The sequence below is a fragment of the Megalobrama amblycephala genome, linkage group LG20 (genome assembly GCF_018812025.1).
Source record: "Megalobrama amblycephala isolate DHTTF-2021 linkage group LG20, ASM1881202v1, whole genome shotgun sequence".
In the NCBI taxonomy this organism is placed as follows: Eukaryota; Metazoa; Chordata; class Actinopteri; order Cypriniformes; family Xenocyprididae; genus Megalobrama; species Megalobrama amblycephala.
This window is the reverse complement of record NC_063063.1, coordinates 4,814,438-4,834,334: the sequence shown is the minus strand read 5'-3', so window position 1 is coordinate 4,834,334 and position 19,897 is coordinate 4,814,438. Positions and strand designations below refer to the sequence as shown.

The following is a 19,897-nucleotide window of genomic DNA, read 5'->3' as shown; positions in this document are numbered from 1 at the left end:
TTTGGAAAAACATGAGGGTGAGTAAATAATGAACTATCCCTTTAAAACAAGGTGATATATCACTTGACACTTTATTGCGCTTGTTTGAGACATGTCGTAAGACTCAACAGAATAGACTAAGTTTTACTCACTCTGTAACGGTGTTCTGTTGTGCTTTCTGGATGACTTCCGTTTCACAACTCCAGCGTTCCTTTTCAGGACTCCTGGGCTCCTGACCCTGAAGCAGACTATCAGAGCTCAGGCTGGAGGACAGCTGAGACGATCCTGACGTATTCAGACTAAGGTTTGATGAGGTAAGTGGAGTGCTCGTTTCACATCCCTCGCTCTGCTCTTTCCTCGACTCCCTCTGGATCGCTTCCTGAGCCCAATCTGAGCTTCCGGACCCCCCGGATGACTGTGAGACCGTGTCCCATGACTCCTTGCGTTTGGGGCCAAGAAGGTGCTCGTCAGCAGGCGTGGGGGGGCAAAGGCCTGCGAGGACCAGCGGTGTGTTAGTCCACTCATTCAGCACAGCTGATTTATAGGAGAGCTGGAAGGTCATCGAGGCCAAGCCCTGCAGCAGGGTGAGAAGAACCTCACGATCCTCCGGGTCCAGCAGAAGAGCCCCAGGCTGGTAGTAGGAGCTCAAGTTGGACCCCTCACGAAGCAGCGATGTCAGGTAACACTCCAGAAGCCCATCATTTAGAGCCAGGCGAACCCATGCTCTGCAGCGACCAATGTCTGAGTTTATGAAGCTTAAACGTTCCAGTTCTTGAACTACATCCCTATAGAATCAAAAGAGATGGATGTGATCATTCAAGGGTTAGTTCATCCAAAATTGAAAAGTGATGGTAAACGGAAGCGCAAATGTGCTTGATTGAGACTCGAAAACTAATAAGGTTTGTTCTCGTGTGTAAAGCAAGAATGCTTGATCTTCCGTTTACCATATTTGATGTGCGTTGATCAATGTTTATAAATGAATAAAAGCCTAAATGATATCTGTTATCATTTAAAGCGATCATGTCTCTTCTGAAGACTTTCATTTTTATGTCTTAATGAACTTTTTAATGCATCAACATTTTGGAATGGACAGACAGAAATCTCTAAGGATTTATCCTGATCTTCATTTGTGTTCAAAACTTGGAATGACATAAGGGTGAGTAACTGATGACGAATTTTCATTCATTTTTGGGGTTTTGTCCATATAATGCAATTCTTTTTCTCACAATATTGTGTCTTACTTATTTACTCAATAAGTGCAAACACTGACAAAGGCCCTATTTCCATCTGGTATTAAGATTTTGGTCGATCGGATCACAAGTGGACGTGGTTTACACCTGGTATTTTAATCTGTCTCTTTTGTCCACTTTCAACCACTTCTGTCCTCATTTCTTTGAGTGGAGGGCCTATTGGTGGGCAAATTTATGTTTTTTTCAGATCTCTAAATCTAATGGACAAAATAAGCTTGCGCAATTTACATATGAATGCCCTGAGATGACGGAAAAACATGGAGAGCATCAGCTTTCGTTTCTGCTCTGATAACCGCAGGACCGGCTGAACGGGGTAAATGTGTGTTAGAAATCAGGAATGGTGAGAGAACATTGTGCTTGGTACATTTTTCGTCTTCAAACCAAACTTGGGTCTTTAGCTGACAAAGTTTAAATCCCATCTGGTTAGTGCGCTTTCCATAATATTCACGCAATAAGTCAGTAGGCAGAGAGAAGGTGTCTTTACGGGCTGTTTCAACTATGAAAGCAATCCGGTCAAACGCATTTTCGACTACCTCTGGAAGTGGTCGAAAGTGGACAAGCTCAAAACATTTTAGAACCCATTTACACCTTATTTAGCATCATCCACTTGTGATCCGATCGACCAAAACACATCTTAATACCAGGTGGAAACATTCAGTCACTTCTACAAGGTGAAGAGAAATGAACCACACAAGAACTTAGATCTTTATGCATGTAAAATGACGTATTGTGATGTGTATCGTAATGTGATGTACTGGGATTTCCATACCAGACATTTTGTAAGTGGTGTGTCGACTTCCTCCTCCACTCAATACAAAGAATGAAAAGTTTAACTACGCAAGAAACCCTCAAACATGAGTCAAAGAGCCTTAGAGTACCGAGTGAGTGAGTGTCACTTGACTATTGCCCATGGGCTCTGGAGCCAATTACTAAAACACATGATTCAACTAATCCTACAGGCTTGTCACAATCCTCACAGAGTCTCCCTGACATGCCTATTTCTGTTTCCAAACGGGTGACAGGTTGCTCATTTGGAAAGACTTGGTTAAAATTATTTTGAAGCATGAACCAACATCAATCGACTTGGTTAGTAACAAAACCAAAGGTGTAGGAATGATTTTGGAAAGAGTGGGGTATACTGTAATCCTGTAAGGCTAAGTAGCCAATGCATCCAAGATTCAAAAGAATCATGTTATCCCTTGAGGCCATGGGAGCCTTCAGATAAAAAAAAAAAAAAAAAAAATTATATATATATTATGAGACATTTGCTAACTGATTTGCTGAAAGGTGAAAATTGATTGTTGAGTGCACCACCATTCAAAAGTTTAAAGTCAGTAAGATTTTTTTAATGTTTTTGGAAGAAGGTCCAGTTATGACATTTTGAATGAAACATTACAAGGTCAATTGTTTTTTTTTAAATGAAACATATGCACAATTGAATTGTTCACAATAAGATCTAAAACATGCACTTAGAAAATAGGGTGAATTTTTATTTCATGCTGACTTTATTGAAACTAATTTAGATATTCTAACCTATGACCCACCTGTGTGTGACAGTCTTCAACAGGCTCCAGAAGACGGGTTGAGGAAGTGCTCCTCGTGATCCTCCTTTGCGCGAATTACCTCCATCAAATCTGATAAACTTGCTCTTGATTCCATGGATGAAAGCCGCCTCCAAAGCACAACACAGCAGGTTCGCCTCCAGGTCCTCGCTGGTGACCGCCGTGTCTGTGGTGATGTAACGCTTCTGCAGGGCTTTTAGCGTCAGTGCAATCTTTTCCTTGATCCACTGAGGAGAACAGAGGGGTTAATATCGCTCTGTTTAATATGCAGTAAATTTGACTACACTGACATGAACTGAACTTGAATTGAATTGAGCTGAACAATGACACTATTGTCTTCTGCAGAGCTGCTTATAGCTGAATTGAACTCGTTTCATAATTGATTAACTTTATATAGTTATTGATCTGAACTGAATCAACACTGAACTGAATTAAGTTGAATAATGACACTATTGTCTTTCCAGTTCTTTATCATACAGTATTGTTTGCATGACTGATTCTGTCATTTTCCTGTTTATTACTGTGAAGCTGTTTTGTATAAGTAAGGGATATTCCATGGCTAGCTGACCACCTGACGCAAAGCAGAGTATATTCAAATAATTTAATGCACAGCTAGTCATGGATTATCCTGCTTATACCATGGTCATTTGCCAGCACTAACAACTTAAAGCTGTTTTTTTTTCAATATTTGACCATCAGGTTGAAGGTCCAAATTGCCATTTTAGTGCAGCTTCAAAGGGCTCTACACGATCCTAGACGAGGAATTAGGGTCTAGTGAAACGATTTGTCATTTTCTTTCTTTAAAAAAAGAACTTAACGTAGGCGGAGGTACCGATCCAGTGTCTACAAAGCGAATGTACAAAGACTAAGTCAAATGTCCTTCAAAAAACAGGTAAAACAATGATGTCAGATGATTTTGAAGTTGGAGGAGAAAATGAGATGGTGTTTTTCGCCCTACCGCGGTCACGTTATGCATGACCTTTCCAACATGATTACATAATATGTGGCACATCGCATAGCTAGTGCAAGATGAGCATTTGTGGTTAAAAAGCATATCATTTTTATTATTATTATTTTTTTTTAGAAAAAGATTGTTTCGCTAGATAAGACCCGTATTCCTTTTCTGGGATCGTGTAGAGCCCTTTGAAGCTGCACTGAAACTGCAATTTGGACCGTCAACCCATTGGTAACTGTTGAAGTCCACTATATAAAGAAAAATCCTGGAACGTTTTCCTCAAAAACCTTAATTGACCCTTTGATTGACAGGTGATTTAACCAATCATAACGCCGAATCTGCTATTTTGTCCGACAAAGCAGTCAGGAGTTAGAAGATTAACCTTGGCGGATTTGAACTTGAAAAATGGTGTGTACTGTCTTTCCACGTTTTAAACAACATTCCTTCTGATGTTCATTCATGTTTATTTGATGCTATAAATGAACTAGTTGGAAGAGATGATCGGTTTACGAGCCTCTTGAGCTGAGGCGCTACAGCGATCTGTCACGACACATTAAAGAGCCACAAAACGGTTTTTATTGTTCGATTTTCTTAAAAAAATTACAGAATTTGAAAGCTGGGACTTGTTTAATATCATAAGTACCCTGCTCTGTCTTGTCTGTTGACGTGTTGTCAGTGTCCTCTTTGCTCTGTGCGTGTGGTGTGACAGCGCCATGGCTTGTCGGACAAAGCAACAGTAACTAAGGGGGGGCGGGTCTTTGCGAAAGGTCAATTTCTTTTTGACTGAAGAAAGAAAGACATAAACATCTTGGACGACATGTGGGTGAGTAAATTATCAGGAAAATTTCATTTTGATGGATTCTGACTAATCGTTTAATATAGAACGGTAATTGAACTGACTTGGAACTACCAGGAAAATAACAGGAAACACATGAAATCGATAGTCATTGATTTAGTGATACAGCAAAAACACTCTTTTTTGACTCAGTCAAAATCAATAAAGTTTAAGGGACTGTAATTTGCATTGACTGTAATGCATCGTTGGTGTGAGATCAGGTCTGCTTGTCAGGTCACTGGAATCATTGTGACATCTAGGTCAGCAGACCAAATCAACAAAAGCTCTTGCAACAACAAAACTTCACACAAGATGTGGAGCAAGCATTATGCTGCCTCTTGAGAATCTAAGACGAGAAGGCAGAACGGAGAAGTCATTGTGCTCTGCCATGTGAATGTGAGCAATACCTACAGACAGACTGTCACCTGATGTCAGCTGACTGACTACAAATGAACCAAAGCACTGCCAATCAAAGCTGTGGAAATTCAACATGGCAACTTTAAATAAGTCAAATGCCATGCAAACCTCAGCAGTCACATTTCTGGGAAGAATGAAGCTAAGATGACTAGAAATACTGAGTTTGCCTTTTTTAGGGTCTGTCATGTTAAGCACCTATATGAATGAGGGAACGCTGGCACAGATTAGATCTTGTTAAATGTGTATACAACAAAAACAACCATTTTTTAAATGATTCTGAAAACACATGATATCTAATCATCTGACCTACCTCTTTAAGAAGATTGTTTAAGTCTGAAATAATTTTTTTTGTGTGTCTGTCAATATAAAGATTCAAATTGGTAAAGATTCTGTGGTGTTCGTGTTAAAAGCTTGTAAAACAATGCTTTATTTGACATTATTAAGTGTACAAATGTAGGCAGATGAAATCTGTTTTATTTAAAAAATCCTGTTCAGAAGAGGAGGAAGACATTATGCATTTATTTTGATATTACCCTTTTGTTGTTGTCTATTGGTCAAATATAGCGAAATGTTTATGACATTAAATTACAACTAAATTCATATACGATAATTTGGGATGATTATACACACAAAAAAGGTATATATTGGAAAGGTATACAGTGCACAGCATTAATGAGTACACCCTCTCTGAACAAATACAAAAGATGTATTTTCTTTATGATCACTAATACAATTCATGGAAAGATGGCAAAACTAAAATGTATTAAACATATACATAATAAAAACTGAGAAATATATGTCATTAATAGCCATAAAATAAGTAAATTAGCCAATTTTGTTTAAATTAAGGATTGCAGAAATGAATACACCCTAGTTAATTCAACAAATGTATAATATTCTAGTACTTAGTATGCTCTCCATAATTTTGAATATACTGCTCTAACCCTTCTTGTCACGGAGTGTACAAGATCATGACAAATTGTCACATCTGTCCTGTTTAACTCCTGGATGATGAGCTCCTTAAATGCCCTTTAATGGCTAGTGTTGCTCAACTCTCTACAGAATCTCCCACAGGTGCTCAAGAGTGTTAAGATTGAGTGCAATACATGTCCACAGAAGGTTTTTCACCTTGGGAGAATGCATATCCTCATTATCATGTTGAAAAAATGCCCAACAATGCAGGGAATGAGGAAAGGGTAACATCTTCTGTTTCAGGTTTGTGTATTAAATTACACAGTGGTGTGGGAATTCATGACAGCATTGATAAAGCACAACTCTCTCACACCTTCAGCACTCATACATCCCTATATAAGAGCTTTACTACCACTGAACTTTACTGTGGGAACCAGGCACTTCTCACTGTACTCCTCCTCTAGCAACACCACGACATTTTGGATGCCGTTAGATCCAAAATTATTGATTTGGTCTCATGAGACCAGAGTATTGATTCCCAGAATCTATATTTTGTAAAAATGGGCTTTGGAAATGGCTGACTGACTTTATTGTGCTTTGGCTACAGTAGGTAGTTCCAGTGAGAACAACAACCATGTATGTCATTTCTGCAGGCTGCATCTTACTCTGTGAGATAAACAGTCACTCTTTTCATAGCTTTTGCTGGCTCTGAGACACTCGCTTGGTATTTCTCCTAGTCTTTGTCTAGCGAAAAAATCCCTCATCACTAAATGAAAGCTTAAAATGAAGGCCTGATTATTTCAGGGGCCTTGTCACAAGTCCATTGTTTTTGAATTTCTGTTACTTTTGCTATATTTTCACACTTAAAACAATGATTTGGTAATCCTCTTGTACCACTGTCCTCTTTTGTGCTAAGAAACGAGTCTCCTGACAGTTCTCTCCCAAGTGCTTCCATTGTTGTCAGCATTAAGTCTGAGAATGATTCAGTGGGCTATATAACACTTTTAACTGTCAAGAAATTACTTCTCTTTAAATGCTTTAGTTCAACATACTTATCTGTTGATCAAACATTGCCTTAAACTTACACCAGAAAATTTTTATTTTGTTTTATTTAGTAACTTTTAGGAGGGTGTACTCATTTTTGCTACACAACATTTTGTCACCTTGATAAGAAAATCTTATTTTCCTGAATAATTTTGACATGCTTCTTTGTTAATTGATTAAGCAGACTTGCTGGAACATTATATCTCTAAAGAACCCTAACATGTCTTCTAAGTAACTGAGTAATTGCTGACTTTCAGAAGTTTCAGAGGGGGTGTACTCATTTGTGCTGTGCACTGTATATTAAATTTATATGCATTTAAAATATATTTCAAACATTATTACTTGTTAGAAAAATGTCAAGCGTTTGAAAGGGTAAAACACATGATTTTTTCAACTGAAATGGGCAAAATTAGTGCGTTTCTTTGAAGATTAAATACATTTTGTAAATAATTGATTTATTAGATAATTTTTTTATTTGTAAGCCTAAATGTGCAATGTTTGGGTAATTGTGTGCTTCACCTTTTTTATAGAATTCTTTTGCTTTATTTTTTTATTTGATTAATTTTGAAAGATAAAAATGTATGTTTATTTTAAATTATGAATAGTCCAAGAATGTATGTATATTTGTATATATGTTGGTAGATTCTATGGATATGTACAGTATGTAGCTGATATACATTTGTTTACGTTTTGTTGTTGTATGTTTCATTATCGTAACAGTTTATTAAAAAAAAAGTAAGAACTAAAGAGCTACCTAAACAGCTGCTTAAAGGGGTCTTCGATTATGATTTCACTTTTTTAACTTTAGTTAGTGTGTAATGTTGCTGTTTGAGCATAAACAACATCTGCAAAGTTACAATGCTCAAAGTTCAAAGCAAACAGAGATATTTTCTTTTACAGAAATCGCTTTTTAAGGACTACAACAAGCTTGGTGACATCACTAACCCTAAAATTTACATAAAGCCTGCCCCCGAGAACACGCAACAAAGGCCATGTTGGGCAGCTTTATAGAAGAGGAAGAGTTCTTGTAGTAGAGTGTTGTTACCATGCCTGCTTCACAAACGAGGGTCAATTCAACACTGGATTTGCACAAAAGATTAACATGACGGCACATGCTAGTCGATGAGTTGAATCAACTCCACAGCAACTACATAAATTTATCCACTAACCATTCAGAAACGTCCAGTTTCATTCTAAAAGTTGTAACTTCTTCCTGAGTCTCTCCATCAGTGTGGACTCCGGTTTGAACAATGTAAGCTGAACACCGTTACTGATAATTGTTATTTTGGCTGCGTGAGATTCTCCAGCTCTGTTGTTGTTGAGCAACCGAAGCGTGAGCTGTTAAAGCTCCGCCCTCTTCTGGAAAGGGGGCCGGGAGCAGCAGCTCATTTGCATTTAAAGGGACACACACAAACAGCACGTTTTTGCTCACACCCAAATAAAGGCAAATTTGACAAGCTATAATAAATGATCTGTGGGGTATTTTGAGCTGAAACTACATTCTGGGGACACCAGAGACTGATATTAAATCTTGTGAAAAGCAGCATAATAGGTCCCCTTTAAGTGAATGTAAGCAGACAGCACAAAATATTAATCAGATTGAATCTGTGCATTAAGTCTTGCAGTGTGAATGGAGCCATTGACACATTACACATGTCCTTGTCTTGCATAAGTTATTTCTGTATGTGAAATCTTTTGAATATAAAGTGCTGCAGAGCTGTTAATAGCGAAAGTCTTAAGCAAATAAAGGGGAAATGGCCAGACAAAAAAAACCTTATCTCTTGTGCAGACACTTCTCTCATGAAGGCAATACTTGTCTAGTTTCCATTCTATGTGTGCGGTCTGACATCTACAAGACAACACGCAAACTGTGGCTTCTTATAAACTCGTTTTAATAAACTGTATTAAAACAGATCCAGAAATGATAGTGCCAGTGTTTACTTAACATGCAAATCAACCTTTGCATGGCTTACTAATCTTTCTCTGCACACAAGCTGTGATAGAATAAAGTATTTTAACAGGTTTACAAGGAACAAATCCAGGTTCCTAAAAATCAAATGTCCTCCAGGAACCTGTTCAACGAGATGTGGAAGGGTTCATACCAATGGCCTTGTAATGTCCACAATCCAACTAATCTTCAAAAAGATGAGGAAGTTTCAAACCTGTTTGACATCTTTTGTCTCTGGGCCGCTCTCAGGTGTTTGGGTGGCCAGCATGGCTCCTCTAGCTTCAGTTAGTCCCACTTTACAAACTGCAAAATAGACAAATGACTATAGAGGAGATCGGGAGTGTTGTAACATTTTGTAATACTGTAACACAGTCTCAAATTCTTTAATATCTCCATTATGTGTTAGCCTCAAATTTAAGTAGCTTCAAAATCTAAAACTTATCGGAGTAAATCTTAATATGTGAATCCGAGTAAATTAACGGTAAAATGAGTGCTGTTGTTACAACCTTCCACACTACCAGATGGGATGTAACACAAATAATGGACACGGTAAATGTTTCCATCTAGGTAACATTTTCATAACACCAATAAAAACAGAAGCAAATATAGAAACGCATAAAACAATTCAAACAGACAGGGTGTGTGTATGTTAGTCACTCTTTATTTTGTGCAATCTTTTGTTCTACACTGGAAAGTGTTACAACCCTCCGTGTTTTTAGCCATGATGTTTTTTAAACATGTAGATGACACTTTTGAGGCTGTTTTATATCAAATTATACATGAGAATCTGCTTATTTAAATGATACCAATTCTGTTATCTCAGCTCATGTATACAGTAATAGTGATTTCATCTGTAGATCATTTCTAGGTGGTTAAACTGATGGTGTTAAATGTCATGTTACACTTCCCTACATGTTCATATAATACCGAAGATCAGATGGTAGCTAATAAAAACACAATGAGGAGGAGAAGAACAGCAGCAGCGTGTTTAATACACTGGCACTCTTTGTTTAGGTAGCGAATAGTGGAACTGATACACAGATCCCTGCAAGTTTCCTCTTCAGATAGATTCTGTCACACGACAATGAAGATGCATTTGTCGACATGGACATTTTATAACAAATGAAGTGCATCTTAAGTGAATGTAGACAAGTCAACCTTGTGAAAAAGAAGTGTGCTGAAAATCATAAAAGCATATTTTTTGGGGGGAAAAAACTGCATTTGCAAGTAAAATAATATCAATGAAATGCAATGCCAAAAAATAAGTGTACTTAAAGGGTTAGTTCACCCAAAAATTAAAATAATGTCAATTTATTACTCACCCTCATGGCGTTCCACACCCGTAAGACCTTCGTTCATCTTCGGAACACAAATTAAGATATTTTAGTTGAAATCCGATGGCTCCGTGAGGCCTTCATAGGGAGCAATGATATTTCTTCTTTCAAGATCCAATAATGTACTAAAAACATATTTAAATCAGTTCATGTGAGTACAGTGATTCAATATTAATATTATAAAGCGACGAGAATATTTTTGGTGCGCCAAAAAACCCAAAATAATGACTTATTTAGTGATGGCCGATTTCAAAACACTGCTTCAGGAAGCATCAGAGCGTAAATGAATCAGTGTATTGAAACATGATTCAGATTGCGTGTTAAACAGCCAAACTGCTGAAATCATGTGACTTTAGCGCTCCGAACAGCAGATTCGACACACTGATTCATTATTGCTCCGAAGCTTCATGAAGCAGTGTTTTGAAATCGGCCATCACTAAATAAGTCGTTATTTTGGGTTTTTTGGTGCACCAAAAATATTCTCATCGCTTTATAATATTAATATTGAACCACTGTACTCACATGAACTGATTTAGATGTGTTTTTAGTACATTAATGGATCTTGAGAGAGGAAATGTCATTGCAAAAATATCTTAATTTGTGTTCTGAAGATTAACGAAGGTCTTACAGGTGTGGAACGGCATGAGGGTGAGTAATAAATGACAGAATTTTCATTTTTGTGTGAACTAACCCTTTAAACAGAGTGCACTTTCACAACTATGTTTCTGAACACACTCAAGTAAGTGCACTTTGTAATAATGTAAAATTAAATTATTAACATTTTACGTTTGTTGTACTTTAAAGATTTACACTTATTTTGATGGGCTGACTAACATAATAAAGCAAAGTACTTGATTTTAATTAAACTGTAGTGTGTTATTCGAGATTACATTTAAAGTAAATATATTTTAAATATACTAAATTGCAACTTAATTACAAGAAATGACATTTAGGATTTATTTAAGTTGACCATTAAATGCATATCAGTACACTTCAACCATATTTCAAAGACAATCATAAGTAATTATATATAAAGATGTACTTAAGTCCTACCTAAGTGGGTCAAAAAAGCACTATTAAGTTCAACTATTTGATACAAACTGAAGTTATAATACATTTTCATTAAATTACAGTTAACATTACATTCACTTCGCGCTTAAGTATATTATTATTATTAGTATATTATTTCAGTAATAAGTAGCCTTACTCTTTTTTTAAAGTATGCTAAAGTGTAGGCTACTTCTTTTTCACATTATTTGCACTAGAGACTCAAGACAACACAAAATTCATGACCGTTCACTCACTGAACAGGATAAAATAACACGATAAAAAAAAGCATTGTTAATATAACATTTCATTTAAACTGTATTGTATTCCTTCGCCGTTCAGAAGCATCCAAACGCCCTTACATAAAACACAAACAGATACAGACTTTCTGTCTAAAATGATCTTATCATAAAACAACAGACAGTTCAGCTATGATTATTATTGCTAATCCAGCTCGAGCTCGAACACTCACCATGTTTGTTCTGCGTTTATCTGTCGCGGCGGCTTTTCAGCACTCCACGGTCATGGCTGATGTGTTTTCTTTCCTCTTACCGAATCGACATGAGCACAGGTCGTGTGATATCTGTCACTCGCGTTCACTGATCCAGGAAAACAGAAGCGCGCAGGGGATGTGATCAGATCAGCTGACGCGAAAGGCAGGATGGGAAATGAACGCAAGGTTCATCGTGTTCCTGTTGGCGACTAGAGCTATTGCGCAACTCTTGCGCAGCATTGAGTGTGCTGAAGACTCCAGCGAGATGAACTGTAAACAAATCAGCGTGCTTTTCTAAACAGAAGGCGAAAGTCAGTTATTATTCTATTAATGCTGGAGTTATGGCTGATGGAAATTAATGAAATGCCAAACAGTTTAATAAAACAGAAAAGTACATTAAAGTATAAAAATAATCAAATTCAGCAAGAAAAATAATATTATTGTAGGCTATAAAAGTGTATAAAAATGATTTGATGCGCTAATATGAAAAAATACCCAAAATGATTCACTAATGAACAATAAAGCATAAGAAAAATATGGTTGCTTACAACCCTTTTGTGATGTTTAGGACATTTCACGCAGAAATGTAGGATAGTCTGTGATTCAAAACAGCTATTAACCCTTATAAGGTCTTTAGACCCCAAACAACGTTTGCTAAAAAAAAAAAAAGAAAAAAAAAAGGTTTTCTTTGTCCAAATGACATGAAACTTTGTACACAAAAAAATAAAATAAAATATTAATAATAATAATTTTACTCTGTTTATTAATGTTTTTACTCCACATTTGTGCAGTTTTTGGAGGATTTATCATATCTTTTAAATTTATATAAATACATATTTTGTTGAGTAGGTTTTTATACAACAACAGCTTTTTATTTAAAATTCACTTTATAAAAGACCCACATTTCTAACTTTCATTCATGGGGATAACATGGATAATCTGGCATGGTTTAGTGTAAGATTTTTGCCCATCTTTTGGAAAATGCAGTTTTAAAAGCAAAAAAACTATCACTTTTACCAGTAGATGGCTGCAGAGCTCCACTATTTGCTATAAGTTTTTTTCAGTTGGATTCATATCTAAATATTATGAAATCACAATACTTTTTGTCAAAGTTAAGCATTTTTTTGTAATGAAAATCAAAAATGTTGATTTTGAGGATGAATTGTCCATTTTCTAAATGGAGTCTCATCATAATGTAACAATATTGAAAAACTGATTATCTTTACAAAAAATACTAAACTTTGACAAAAAGTAGCTTTTATTGTTATAATTGTAATTTCATAATATTTAGATATGAATTAAACTGAAAAAAATAAACGTATAGAAAATAGTGGAGCTCTGCAGCCATCTACTGGTAAGTGTTTTTACTTTTAAAACTGCATTTTCCAAAAGATGGGCAAAAATCTCACACTACTAAACCATGTCAAATTATCCATGTTATCTCCATGTATGAAATTTAGAAATGTGGGTCTTTTATAAAGTGAATTTTACATAAACAGCTGTTTTTGTATAAAAACCTATTTAAAAAATATTTTTTAATTTATTTATATAAATTTTAAAAAATATGATAAATCCCCCAAAAACAAAAACAAATGTGGAGTAAAAACATTAATAAGAGTAAAATTAAATATATATATATATAAAAAAAAAAAATATATATATATAAAAACAATTAGCCTATTTTGTTATAATTAACAAGGGTTAAAATAACAATTTTATACGCACTAACTGACGCATAAAAATAACGCCTTAGAAGCTGACTATTTTTAACAGCCTGTCTTTATTTATTTAGGGTCAGAGCTATCATGCTATGTGCCATTTTATGTATGTATTCCTAATTTATTTATTTATTTATTTATTTATTTAAACTAGATTTTATTTTTATTTTATTTTACTATTTTCTTCTTCTTCTCATTATTATTATTATTATTATTATTATATCATAAGCCTATTATTATCATCATCTGTCGTGTTATCGTCTCAAGGCATTACGTCATCAGCATTACCGGGCAGCATTCGCGAAAATTACAATATAGGCTATATTTTTTATTTTTTATAAAGCCTAGAATTGATTTATCCCACAAATTAGTCTTTTCGCTGGCTAATATTCTTGCAATAATTGTAATACAATACTTCACGTAATGATTAATTGAAATATGAAATATGTCGGTCACGACGTCACTCGCTTTCGATTTCACTTTCTCAGGTATTCCGTGCTGGAATTTTTTCTCCCAAATTCTACTGTAAGAGTCAAAGGTCACGATCACACGCCAAGAAACCTGCCCTTTCTTCTTCTTCTTCTTCTTCTTCTTCTTCTTCTTCAAACCACGAAACGTTTAAATAAAAAAAAAATAAAAAAATACTAGATAGCCTAGATAGATAGCCTAGATAGATAGATAGATAGATAGATACATAGGCTACATACATACATACATACATAGATAGATAGATAGAAATGACTAGGCTAAATGAATTAATAAATGAATTGTGATTAAAATATTTTATCGTGTTATTTATGTATTTATCTAGATGTTATGTTAGCCTATAAATAAAAGGCAACACATTTAGTCTGAGTCCTACACTCTTTCTCTTTAAATGTTATTGTATTGTGCAGGCTACTCAACATTACTAATATCCCTCTGTGGTGTTTATTCAAGTGTAATTTGTTTGTTTATTAGATCACATAAATTCTAATGAAACGCTCGCGCAGCTCTCACAATAACACAAAACTTTTGCGGAGTGTGTGGTTTATACCTGCTCAGGTGTGGTCTGTTTACAATTGGAAAGCGAAATTTCGATTCGGACGTTTAAAAGGAGGACAACAATGGAGGAGAAGACACAAGATCATCCAACAGCAGCTAAGAACAACCGGAGTATTGAAGCAGCAGCAGCAGCAGCAGCTTATCGAGTGGATCAACCTGTGGAATCAATCATCAGAGACTCGAGAAGACAACATGAAAGTCCAGCTGCTCCTCCTGATGTCAGTGTGCAGTGTCAGCTCTGTGCTGAGCTGCAGGTGGATTAAACACAAGTTTCAGCATCATCATGGAATCTCTTTGGATCTGATCAGAACGATGGTGAGTGTTTTTCTATTCTTACAACTTTTAATTCATTTTTAAAAACAATTGTTATTCATATATATGTTATGGCTATTAATTCAGAATATTTGTATTTTTAAAAAAAAAAGTGTTAAAAAAGTTTGTTTAACCCTATAAAACCTAATGTATCATATTTAATACATGCCTCTAAAATACCAAAATGATCAAAATTTTGCTGAAAAATACAATCTTCACATGCCTTCTGTCCTCTGATTGATAGTTTACAAATCTAAGTCTTTTAGTATAAGTTTAGAATGTGATATGTAAAATAAATGTAAGAATATCTTTAATATTGTTTATAATATTTGAAGATGAACACTGACTGAAGTAACTTGTTTATGTCAATAATCAGTATTGCATTGCATTATATGATTTGCCCCCTAAAATTAAAACTATTGATCATAAAACAAATCATTTAAATATCATATTACTAAGAAATATTATTAGGAGATCTAGTGACAACTGATATTTATATGCATTTTATGTAAGAAGTCTGAGCTCACTGATATTACCAGCTATCAGAATTTCTTCTTAGTTTCTTGACCGTGTTCTGTAAATAACAACTACTACACCAACTTATATTTTTGCTCAGTTTTGGCCTCTGAATAAAAATTATGTGGGCTTTCTTCATCCTCAAATGTGATCTTCATATTCTCAATTCTATATGAGCCATATCAATGATACAAACATAAAAAACACAACATTTGCATTACTGTAAAAAAATATTTTCATGATTTATCACAACATTTTTTCTTTTGTCAAATCAACTTTAATAATTAATGTGGTTCAGATAACATAATATTTTGAGTTTCTGTTGATTAAACCAATCGCCTTCATTGTATTAACTCAAATTTTTTATTTCAATGAACTCAAAATTTTAAGACAACTAGGTAACTTACTTTTTTAAGTTAAACCAACAATTTTTTGTGTATAAGTAATAAAAAAAGGCCTTTAGACAATATATTTATGCTCTAAATGCTCAATAAACCGAAGTTAAAGAAAATAGAATTTTGTCAGACTTTACAGGGTTAAAGTGCTAAAAAGACAAAAAACAAAAACAAAAAAAACAACAGCGCCTAAAATATACATTTTTTTCCCATATTCATTTTAACTTAACTAACCAGATGCAGTTGTAATAGCTAACTGGGTGTTTAGTTCAGGTCAGCATTCAGATCTAAATCTGTTCATTTTGATCAAGATCTCTTCATTAAATGTGTTTCTGAATATTTTGTAGGGTGAGAAAATCCATAATGACCATGAGGACATCAACCCTATCCCATATGAGCTGATCAACAACCACAGAAGAGCAGAGGTTAGTAAAAATGATTTTTCATAAAAGACCCCCTAACTTGTGCTGTTGATTATGAATCTATATTCACATATATCTATGTTTATTCTTCTCAGACTGAGAAGCAGATCCTGTTCGTCATTCAGGCTCTGGTAGAGATCGCTGGCCTCTTCGACGATGCCGTCGTCCCCTGGGACGCTACAAAATTGGATGATTTCTTAAACATCGTCCATACGCAGATTGATGGACTGCGCTCATGTGTGAGTATATAAAAAGCATAGATATTCACATATACATAATGTCAGCAACAGTCAAGTCAGAGGAACTCATTCATTTCTTTCTGAATGCAGGGTGATTACAAGATGAAGAGGAACAAAAAGCTGCATCTTTATTTTGAAAGACTGAGCAAATGACAGAGCTGAACAAGGTGAGATTCTGAACCCTCAGCTGTGAACGTGAAACATTCCTAGATCCTAATGGTGAACTAACTGTTGTTTTACTCCTGCAGGAGGATGGAGGGAAAAGCTGGGAGATCATCAGGAAACGGGTCATAAGTTTCATGAACCAGCTGGAGTTTTTCCCCTTCCACACTCAGGTTTAATGACGGGACCTCTGGAAGCTTCTCTCCATTGACAGAAGAACACAAAAGCCTTTCAGTGTTATTAATCAGTGTTTCCTCCTCTTTTTATAATGCTGTCTTACAGTAGATTGTTTTACATTTGAAAAAGAGTTATATGTTTATTTATTGTTTTTTTATTCTATTTTTAGACTATTTATTGATATTTAAGATATTTAATAGTGTTATTTAGATTTATTATTTATTTTAATTTAAAATATTTTATACTTATTTATTAATTTATTTATTAATAGATCCTTTACTCTGGCTGTTACATTAATATGCAAAAATGCAGTGATGACATAAAAATATATATATTTTGTATTTCTGGCATTCAATAAAAACTTTTACATATTTATATATTTTGTGAATTTATTTATGAAACATAAAGAAAGGTTATAAATTCCTTTTAAAACAAAATGGTTTTGTATGGTGCACTGTTTGCATATTTGCTTATTTTCAAATCTAAACATTTGACGAATGTAAAAGGTTTGTTACAAAAGAAAAACTGGACATCATCCAATAAACGGCTGAAGATCACACACACACACACACACACACACACACACACACACACACACACACACACACACACACACACACACACACCATTATGAATATGGATGACCATTTCCACCATTTCAAAATTATGACGTTTAGTCGTAATTATAGTCAAAATTCTGAGATTAATCAAAATTATAACTTAAAAAGTTGATTCTATGTTATGATGAAATTAAAAGTAGAAAAATTGAAAATTTGTAAAAATTAAAAGTTTAAAAATTAAAAAGTAGAAATTATGAAGTCAAAAATATGATTAAAAATCAAATTTGTGAGATCAAAAAATCTAAATTATGACAAAAAGTTTAAATTATGACATACTAATAATAACTATGTCATAATTTCTACTCATAATGATGACTTAGTATGTCATAACTTCTACTTTTCATCTCATAATTACTGTATGACTTATGTCATAATTAGGATATAGCCGAAAAAGTAGAAATTATGACTTAAAAAGTTGAAATTATGACATGAAAGGTTTGTCTTTTAAAGTCAAAATTATGACTTTAAAAGTCATTCACAAAAAGTCGACATTATGACATACTGTCATAGTTATGATGAAGTCAAAATGATACTTTAAGGGTTTCACAGACAGAGCTTAAGCCAGGATTAGTCCTTAGTTCAATTAGGACATTTAGCTTTCATAACCTTACAATAACACTCACTTATCTTAATGTCAGTGACATTGTTTTGTGTCAAGATGTTTTTTTCTAATGGACATTTATAAAAACTATTAAATGCCCTAATGAGCTAAACTAATCCTGGCTTAATCAAAACTCTGTCTGTGAAACCGGGCCTTAAAGTCACAATTATATAAAAAGTCAAAATATGATTTTAAAAGTCGAAATGCACAATTGCCTAATAATTATGACTTTTAAGTCGCAATTATCAAAGGCCTATGTCATCGACTTTTTATGTGACTTTTAAAGTAAACTTTTCATCTCAGATGATCAAAGTATCTTCTCATGATTTTTTCATGATTTATCAAAGCATGATTTTTTTTTTCTTATGTGGCAGAAATAGGCTTCATACTACAGCACTTGCAGTTGCTAACTTGCTAGGAGACACACATGACAAAAGAAAACAATTTTGAAGTCCGCATCCTCGTGCAGCCTCTGAATTGGGACACAGGTAATATGTAGGCCTACTGTAAAATCGGCTGAAAATAGCAAACATGTCTGATATCCTCCGACTGGATGTCATAGTCTAAAGATAAAAATCAGAAGCTGTGCGATTTTCTGTGAAATCTGTCAGTTCAAATCTACTGACTGACTTCTACTTTTAGCAACTAGCCTAGCCTAGCGTCGACTCCTCATTCGAAATAGGAGCAAAATCTGAAGAAAAGTCGTGTGTATTCCGGCCTGAAAAGGATTTTGACAACTAGTTTGTCTGAATGGCCATAAGATGGCGCTCTTCTCCTCCCTACATCTCTTACATCACCTCAGAAGACTGAACGCTCTGCTAGTCTGGCTTTTTGTGTCAGTCAGCATGTGTCTCTTTTTGTATTTCTTAGATTCTCTCTTTCCATACTATTATCCTATCTCTCCAATTATCTTAATACATATATAGGCCTACTGTGGGTCCAAAGTGTCCAAATGTGATCTGAGACCTCATTGAAAATCTGGGATTTTTTTCTGTTTATATAAACAGAAAGCTTTCTAACGGCTTAGGGTAAAATTCAAAACAAATACTGACATAAAATCAAGAACACGTTTAGGATTTTGCAATATTTTACTAGTAAAATAGCAAATGTGTGACATTCGCAATGCTTGTACACTACAGACGCTGTGCAGATGCTCTTTCATCACACTTGTAGAGTCTATATCAGATAAAATGCAAAGAAAATATAGCAAAAACTGACCAAAAAAAGCTGCTTTGTGGAAAACACCTGATTTTCACATGCTTATTTTAACAGATATGAAGTGAAAGTAGACATTTCATTTGCAGGCCCCTATAAGCTCTGAGCAGTTCCTTACCACTAGTATTTTTATTTCCACATACACAGCACCTTCTCACGAATGAATAGCCAGAACCAGTGCATTTATAAGACAAACACACTCAAAAAACTAGCACGTAATACACAGTACATTAAAATATCTGTTAGTAAAATGAGTAATAAAGAAAACAAACAACAATTAAAATAATGTATTACAACCCAGTTAACAAAAAATATGTTCCAGAACATTTTACTAACATTCTCATTAAGTTATGAAAATGTTATATCTCAGAATGTTCAAAACGTTTGGGTTTTAAAATGTTTTAAAAACATTTTTTCTCAGTTATGTGAACGTTACAGAAAACATTTTTCATTTTATTATAGGAATGTTACATTTAAACGTTCTCTGAACCATCTGGAAAAGTAGTTAGTAACATTTAATAACAAAATAACAGAAAAATGTGTAAATAACTTTTTTGCAGTAATGTTTTGATCACATTATTAAGGGGAGACGCTACAGGCAAAAACACTGTTTTTTCAGGCACCTGTTGCACTTTTTGGCTTTTCATAAAGTGTTTTTTCAGACTGGTGGAAAGAAAACATCTGAAATACACTTTTAAGT

At 34.6% G+C, this 19,897-nt stretch overlaps 2 protein-coding genes across 3 annotated transcripts in view; one reads left to right on the top strand and one right to left on the bottom strand.

Annotated features, from left to right (window-relative positions):
* plekhm1 (pleckstrin homology domain containing, family M (with RUN domain) member 1) overlaps positions 1 to 11,967 on the bottom strand; it is a 28,126-nt gene extending 16,159 nt beyond the window's left edge. Inside the window, exons 1-5 of one of the 2 annotated variants that reach the window (XM_048170048.1) lie at positions 11,756 to 11,967; positions 10,225 to 10,261; positions 9,117 to 9,205; positions 2,774 to 3,018; positions 132 to 764 (exon numbers count right to left, since the gene is read on the bottom strand). In XM_048170048.1, coding sequence (XP_048026005.1) covers positions 132 to 764; positions 2,774 to 3,018; positions 9,117 to 9,205; positions 10,225 to 10,261; positions 11,756 to 11,758 — 1,007 coding nt within the window. In that variant the 5' untranslated portion in view covers positions 11,759 to 11,967. The remainder of the gene's footprint in view (positions 1 to 131; positions 765 to 2,773; positions 3,019 to 9,116; positions 9,206 to 10,224; positions 10,262 to 11,755) is intronic. The other variant, XM_048170049.1, reaches the window with a different exon arrangement.
* A 2,291-nt stretch (positions 11,968 to 14,258) lies between these two features.
* On the top strand, positions 14,259 to 16,905 carry ifnphi4 (interferon phi 4). The gene is given in 6 exon segments (XM_048171366.1): positions 14,259 to 14,853; positions 16,109 to 16,186; positions 16,279 to 16,422; positions 16,513 to 16,564; positions 16,567 to 16,589; positions 16,671 to 16,905. Coding segments are annotated over 6 exon segments (774 nt in total). The 5' UTR covers positions 14,259 to 14,469; the 3' UTR covers positions 16,764 to 16,905.
* Positions 16,906 to 19,897: the final 2,992 nt, after the last annotated feature.